Below are 7747 nucleotides of genomic sequence, written 5' to 3'. Positions count from 1 at the left end.
ACACACACACACACACACACACACACATACTACCTCGGACCAAAATAAGCCATAACATCTGAATATCTGGTGATGTGTGTTTAGAACCATATGGAGCATCCCCCAACACACATTTGGCAATATCAGGATTGAATTCAGCAAGAAGCTCCACCATTTCAAGAAAGTTGCCTTTATTCTTTGACTGGGGTTTTTCATCATGTCCTCTAAAGAAGAAGATTGAAGTGCGAGCCACTTAACCGTTGCAATTGAAACTTCCAGCCTTAGACGCTTTCTTTCTACTTTCTCCTTGTCCTTAACTAACCCACATTGCTTCATCAAGGCTTAGCCATCTGTGAATGCATCATTGTGTGGTGAGCATGGTCCAGAACCCATGTGGGTCAAGAATGCACAATGTTTTGCAGACTTAACTCTCTTCCAACTATCAAATCCATCTACTGTGAAGACATGAGAACCATCTAATCTATTCTCATTTTTACTAGAGATAAAGCAATACAAACAATATACACGATGTTTGTCCTCCGAATAATCTAGCCATTTCTGGAAATTGCCAAACCATTTGTACTGGAAGCGGCGTTGGTGCCCTTTTGAAAGCACGAACACTCTAAAAATAATACGAACAAAATTTAAATTCCCAAGAATTGCGAACATTTTATGAATACGTGCACAAACTATTGAAAACCGTACATTTTTTGAAAACCTTGAACATTTTTTATAAAACGCGAACAATTTCTCAAACTTGAAGCAAAATTTTAGAATCCGGACTTTTGTGGAAATGCAATCAAATTATGAAATATTCTGAACATTTTTTGAACTTCTGATAATAAAAATGAAAACTAGAACTAATTTTAGAAACAAAGATTTTGAAAGCACGAACATTTATTAAATTTGTGCACAAATTTTGAAACGTAGAATTTATTGAAAATCTCGAACAACTTTGGAGATATGAACATTATTTTAACACATAAACAATTGTTTTGAAAAACGTTTTTTTTTAAATTTGAACATTTTTCACGAAGTGTGAACAAATTTTAAAATATCGAAAGGTTTATTAAATGGAAATAAAATAATAAGTATTTTGAACATTTGTAGAATTCTGAAATATAAAAACAAAGAAGAGGAAAGACAAAAAAGAAACAGAAAAAATGAAAAAAGAAAAAAGAAATTGAAAATGACAAAAGGAAAAATAAAAAATAAAAAGAGGGCGAATGAAAAATAAATAGTAGAAAAGAAAATGAAAATGAAACAGGAAAAAAAGTTTCAGGAACCTCCTAGAAGGTTCCCAAAATCGAAAAAAAAAACGACTGAGAATCAACAAGAAGGTTCCCCAAACCGGAATTGTTGAAATGTTTCACGGGCCGGCCCACCCGCTAATGCCCTCGTTGATCTCCTGTGCGTCACTCCGACAATTTGCCGCATCCAGCGACAAATAGGGTTTCACAAGAAATAGTCCTCGCGGTGAGGCAAATAGGGTTTCACGAGAAATAGTCCTCGCGGTGAGGCTGCGAGGCACCCTACTCTATCGGCGTGGGCTGCACTTCAGGTATCTTGTGGGCTGGCCGGCTGAGTATGATGCCATATATTTTTTTTTCCTCCAGCCATGGGCGGGCCACGGCCCACTCGGCCTTGCAGAAGCTCCGCCGGTGATTGTAGATGAAGCTCTCTAGATTAGACAAGGAGAAAAGCGATTTATGAAGATATATATCAATCACCGCATGGCATAAATGGTTTCATCACGAGCTGTCTGGCTGAAGTTAGTGCAATCAATGCAAAACTGCCAAAAGCGAGTCCTGCGGCCATCCCAAGACCGAACCAATGGCAAACACCGGTAGCGGGATGTGTTAAGGTTAATGTTGATGCTGCGGTGTCGAGATGAGCTAAGTATGGTGTTGTTGGGGCAGTATGTCGTAGTGCGGATGGGACATTCTTGGGAGCTTCTGTAATGGTCCTCAATTTTATTGTAGAACCACAGACTTTGGAGGCGATTGCAAAAGCACTAGATCTCTCAGATGATCTCTATGAAAGGAGGATACATGTGGCCTCGGACTGCAAGGTAGTGGTGGAAGATTTGAAGAAGGGGACGTCATCCGTTTATGGAGCGATTATACAGGAGATAATACGACACTCCTTGGATTTTGATTTTTGTAATTTTAGCCATGAATTTAGGAGCTCAAACTTCGAAGCTCACAACTTAGCGAAGTATGCTTTATCTCTTCAGGGTGGCCGCCATGTTTGGTTAGGACTGCCTGGAGACCTTACTTTCGTCCCTGTAAACATTGTGACGGATTAATAAAAACTTCGTAAGGTTGTCTAAAAAAAACTAATTCTCTTCTAGATAAGAGTAACTAATTCTCATCTAGATGAGAGTTAGAGGCACCATTAAATGGGAACCTTAAGAGTACCCAATTTCTGTTTCAACTAATGCGCACCCACTTTACCTCTCCTTTTTTTCTGACTCTAGCACGTCGCACAACATCGGCCTACTACTAATTTTAAGCCAACAAGCTTACACGCATGTATGATTCCCATTGGGCCGATTTGTCAACACTCGGCTACCATGAAGAACCATATACATGAGATAAAATTTCCGCTGAAAATTATAAGCTGCAACTATGTTTTTTTCTTTCAAAAAGGGCAGAAAAAACAGGGAGTTTGATCCCTTCAAAACTTGCAGTTACACGCCAAAGCTCTTATTGCCAGAATAGAGACAGATTTTCTTGTCTCAAAGGAAGCAGATTTACGGTACAATCATAAGACCATCTATTCACCCGTTATTATTATATAAAGATCTAACAGACGCTGGTGGAGGAGACGGGCTTGAAGCTGAAGGTTGCGCTCGACTCGTAGATGAAGCTAACCGACCGGGCAGGCCCCACCGGGCGGCCGCCGATGAGGGTGCAGTGCACGCCGTCGCGGTCCCGCCTGATGGCGCTGGCCGGGAAGACATCGATGGAATGGTTGAAGCCCGGGCTTGCCAGCTTGATGTTCTTCTGCGCGCACTTGCAAGTGTTGATCACGCTCACGAAGTGCTGAGGTTTCCCCCCAGAGCCCGCCTCGGTGGCCGTGCTGACGACGAGATCCGAAGCTCTGCACGACGATGTCGATGCATCTGCCTTGCTTGCGTGAACACCTGAAAAGGAAACGAGTCAGTGAATGGCATGTTGTGGATTCATGGGCATGGAGATAGATACTAGCATGTGCATTCATGGACATGGAGATAGATATATACTCCATCCGTTTCTAAATACTCCCTCCGTCACTAAAATGTAACTGGATACATCCGTATTTAGACAAATCTAAGACAAGAATTTTGGGACGAAGGGAGTATTTGTCTTTTTAGGATTTCAAATGGACTACTACATACGGATGTATATAGACATATTTTAGAATGTAGATTCACTCGTTTTGTGTAGTCGCTTATTGATATCTCTAGAAAAACAAATATTTAGGAACGGAGGGAGTACTAGCATGTGGATTCATAGACATGGAGATAGTAGCAGTAATATGGTTGTCAATCTGACAATCTGCGGCTACTACTTCTTGGAGATTGTTTGGAATACCATACCTCTGTTGGTAATGCAAAGTAACACGCATGCCACAATGATCACTATCGGTTTGGTGCCCATGCCGCTGTTTAGCATGCCTGGACTGGATGTCTATGCAGTTACAATGCCTTTTTGTTGTTCTACATCGCCTATGGGGCTTCTAGATGGCTATTTATAGGACAACGAATCAGAGGAAGTTGATAGATGCTGATGCATATAGCAGCAAATGATGCGGTGTAATTACCTTGCTTAGAAGATCTTAGGATCTGTTGTACGGAAAGAGATTGATACTCATTTAATGTGTACCTGATGTACATGGCCAAAACCAAATCAGATCTGATTTGGATCTGATTTAAAACATTTAGAGCATCTCCAACCGGCGCGTTAAAAGACGCGCCCGCGCGGTAAAATTGCTTTTTAGCGCGCGCCGCCCGGTTTCGCACGCTCCAGCGGTGGCGGGAGATTACCGCACCAGGAAGCGTTAGCGCGCGCGGGGGAGAAAGCGGCACCTGGCGCAGTAGATTTGGCGCGCCGCTTCGCGCGTGCCTATAAAATCTGACGCTCGTCACGCGCTCAAGCACACTGCCACGCGCCTCCTCCTCGCCACCTCGCCGCTCTTTCTCGCCGCTTTCCACGCCAGCACCGCGCCACCATGCCGCCGCGCCGCCGGGGTTCTTCGGGCTACCGCGGCGTCCGCGAGCGCCCCTCGGACTGGTACTCCACCGAGATCCGATCCGGCGACATCCGGCTTGGCCTCGGCTAGTTCCGGAGCGCGCACAAGGCGACCCACGCGTACGACGCGGCGGCGTGGCGCTTGGACAGGCCCCGGTCGCAGATGAACTTTCGGGACGTCTTCACGCGCGAGCAGGCGCAGCGCCTCGCCCCTCCGCCTAGTCTCATCACCGACCAGGACTGTGCGGACCACGTGCGGCAGCAGCGCCGCCTCCTCATCGCTGAGGAGGACGAGCGAGCCATGGCGGAGTGGCGCCGTCGCCACCCGGAGGACGTCGCCGCCGAGAACGAGTTCTGGGCAGAGAGGACGGCAAGGCGCCGCGCGGAGCATGCCGACAGGCGTCGGTGCAAGGAATTGGCCTTATCGCAGTGCGATATCATCGAGAACGGTGGACAGTCGATCTTCTCCCCCAACGGTCTGCGTTGGGATGACATGTGACTCGATACCTCGGACAACACCACAGAAGATGATGATGGTGACAATGATGACGGCTGGGAGTCACCGTAGTTTCTGTCGTTGCACCGTAATTTTTTTATCTAGTTGCACCGTGGTTCTATCTATCTATGCTTTTGAACTATGTAAAATATCTTTGTATCCTTTTTTATCTATGCTATGATGAACTATGTATCGTTCTTTATCTATGCCAGAACTATGTATCGTTTTATCTATGCAAATTTAATTAAAAAAAGTTGTAGCATGAGCGTGCGCGCTGCATTTTAGCGCGCCTGCTGGAGCTACGTGCGCGCGCTGCATTTTAGCGCGGTCGCTGGAGTCAGCGCTGCGCGCCGCGCCAAAGCTGGCGAAGGGCGTGCCGTAAACCAGAATTTAGCGTGCCGCGCGTTCGGTGCCTGTTGGAGATGCTCTTACTCCGTTGATTCTTGTACCTAGGCTATATATGGTATGGGTGCACTACTCCAATCTAGGGTATATTCTTTGTTTGAGGAAAGCACTTCATTCGCATTCACCTAATCACGTTCATTTAGTTTTTCCTTTCTTCATGTTGTTCACTTGATCGAGATCTAGCCACACCCTTTCCTAAAGAGACTTGCATGTGTTTACTCACTACTTACATCCATAATAGAGACAATAAAATGCCCATGTCGCTTATAGGGGCGGCTCGCGCGCAACCCTAGCCCCCGTCCCATCCCCTCCTACCTATCTCGCCGCCGTCGAAAGAAGCCGGCTAGGTTCGATGGCGGCGTTGAGCTCGCGAACTCGCCGCGGGGAGCCCTTCGACCGGGGAGCTGCGGCGGCCATAGATGGCGTGCACTCCAACCGAGCCCGAACTCCATGGAGGAATCCCTATGAAAGGTGTTGGTTGCCATGTCGCCATGGCTTCAAGGGCAGTGTGCTGATGGTGATGGATCATTTGACCTTTTTCCAGTCTGCAACGGCTGGGGCTGAGGTTCTGGTCGGCCTTCAGCGTGATTGAGAGCCTATTTCGTGTCTTGGTTATAGGGGACGTATGGCGGCGGCGGCTCGCACGTCGAGGTGCAGCGGAGGAGTGGATGGCGACATGATCCGTTGAGAACCGGCATCCCCTACGATGTACATGTCCTTTTCTTCATGATCCCTTTGGCACAGATACCGATGGTGATGTGACCGATTGAGTCGGAGGCCGTGACAACTTGGCCAAAAGGTCATTAGAGGTGGCACGTGAGATGTGGCCATGTGGTCCCGCATGACAGCCTACCCTTCGCTTACCGCCAATGCGAGGAATGAACTCTAATGGGTATATGTTGTCCGCTACTCCCTCCGTTTTAAAATAGATGACTCAACTTTGTACTAACTTTAGTACAAAGTTAGTACAAAATTGGATCGTCTATTTTGGAACGGAGGGAGTATATATTAGCGCAGGTACATCTAGCTTCTCAATAACTCCCAATGTGCCGGTTTCGTCCTGGTCTAATATTTTGGTGACAACACAGATATTGGAGCAAGACTTCTTCCTGGCACACTAGTAGGAAAAAGGTCTAATGTTCAGCATATTAGTACCGGTTAGTAGATGAATCGGCACTAATGGTCATATTAGTGCCGGTTCAAACGGCTAGGCGAACGTCGCTCATTAGTACCGGTTCGTGGCGAACCTTTAGTACCGGTTCATGCCACGAACCGGTACTAAAATAGCTGTGGCAGGCAGTTGGCAGGCTGAGGCCCCACCAGCACATTTAGTACTGGTTCATGCCACAAACTGGTACTAAAGTTTTTTAGTTACAGCGGTTTTTTAGTCCCACACCGCTCGGCTAACAGGGTTTTTACCACCTTAAATATGTTACTTCTCAAACTATCACAACCACTTGATCTTCAGTGAACTCTATGTGTAAGATCTGTTGCCGCAATATGAATCTTCGCCGGTTCTTAAACCGGGGAAGATTCCTATTGACAATTTAGATTCTACACAAAAAGATCATTGATGATCAATGTATTTTTATGTATATTTTTACATGTTTATACGGACGAAATCTCATCTGTACACCGGCACTTTATTTTTTTTAAACTTATTACAACTCCAGACTTTTTTGCGTTCAGTATGCACCATTCAAAGCCACGTCATCAACTTTCAACCATTTCTGACATCATTTACTATTTTTCATGCATTTACAGATTTGTTTTGAGCGAAAAAATTTAAAAGCACTACAAATGAACTCTGAAAAGGTTGAAACTTGGCATAGTATCATTATTTAACCCACATAGCACTACAAAAATATTCACAAAGAAACTCTAAATACAACATAAAACAACTCTGAAATAAATAAAAGAATAATAAAAATTTTATACCCAAAGCAAAAATATTCACAAAGAAACTCTAAATACATCATAAAACTACTCAGAGATAAGTAAAAGAATATTAATTTTTTTGTACCTAAAGCAAAAATATTCACAAAGAAACTCTAAATACATCATAAAACAACTCAGAAATAAATAAAAGAAAATAAATAAAACAGAAAAAACAACATAAACAAAAACTCTGTGCGCTACCCAGTGGACTTGCCTGGCCTTGGGCCTGGAAACATGCCCATAAGGCCGAGCAGGCCCACAATGCAGTGCGGCAAAGTTAGGCCCGAAAGCATGCTAAAGAGAGGAGCTCGAGAGAGCTACCGCACTGGGACTTATAAACCAATGCGGACGCCTCTCTGCTAGCAAGGTGGGACTAAACTTGCCGCACAAGACCTGCACCAGTGCAAGCCTTTAGTACCGGTTCATGGCTCCACCAGGTACTAAAGGGTGGCCTTTCGTACCAGTTAGAGCCACGAACCGGTACTAAAGGTGGTCGCTTCCTGCTGTTTGGCCTGGCCAAGTTTGACCTTTAGTACCGGTTCGAGCCAGGCCTCTAATATATATATATATATAGCATTTACGAAAATTTCACTTAGGTTTCTTCTCATCTGCTTCTTCGTCATCGTCGCACCCGTCCCCGTCGCCGCCGCGCCCGTCACCCCGTCGCCGCCCCCGTCCCCGACACCGCCCCCGT

At 45.4% G+C, this 7747-nt stretch overlaps 1 protein-coding gene across 1 annotated transcript; it reads right to left on the bottom strand.

Annotated features, from left to right (window-relative positions):
* Positions 1–2741: 2741 nt before the first annotated feature.
* Positions 2742–3670, bottom strand: LOC119306619. The gene is made up of 2 exons (XM_037582795.1): positions 3563–3670; positions 2742–3127 (listed from the first exon to the last, which is right to left on the bottom strand). Exons 1-2 carry the CDS (start codon positions 3636–3638, stop codon positions 2787–2789), a joined length of 417 nt encoding a protein of 138 aa, XP_037438692.1. The 5' UTR covers positions 3639–3670; the 3' UTR covers positions 2742–2786.
* Positions 3671–7747: the final 4077 nt, after the last annotated feature.

The sequence above is a fragment of the Triticum dicoccoides genome, chromosome 5B (assembly GCF_002162155.2).
Source record: "Triticum dicoccoides isolate Atlit2015 ecotype Zavitan chromosome 5B, WEW_v2.0, whole genome shotgun sequence".
Classification (NCBI taxonomy): Eukaryota; Viridiplantae; Streptophyta; class Magnoliopsida; order Poales; family Poaceae; genus Triticum; species Triticum dicoccoides.
Note: the sequence above shows the minus strand (reverse complement) of the source record. Positions and strands in the feature narration are given on the sequence as shown.

What these genes read in the sequence shown, in the direction of transcription:
- LOC119306619 (XM_037582795.1), bottom strand. Translation starts at nt 3,638, where the DNA reads ATGCTAAACAGCGGCATGGGCACCAAACCGATAGTGATCATTGTGGCA. An exon ending in ACTTTGCATTACCAACAGAG is followed by an intron (nt 3,128 to 3,562) that starts GTATGGTATTCC and finishes TTTCCTTTTCAG; the next exon opens with GTGTTCACGCAAGCAAGGCA.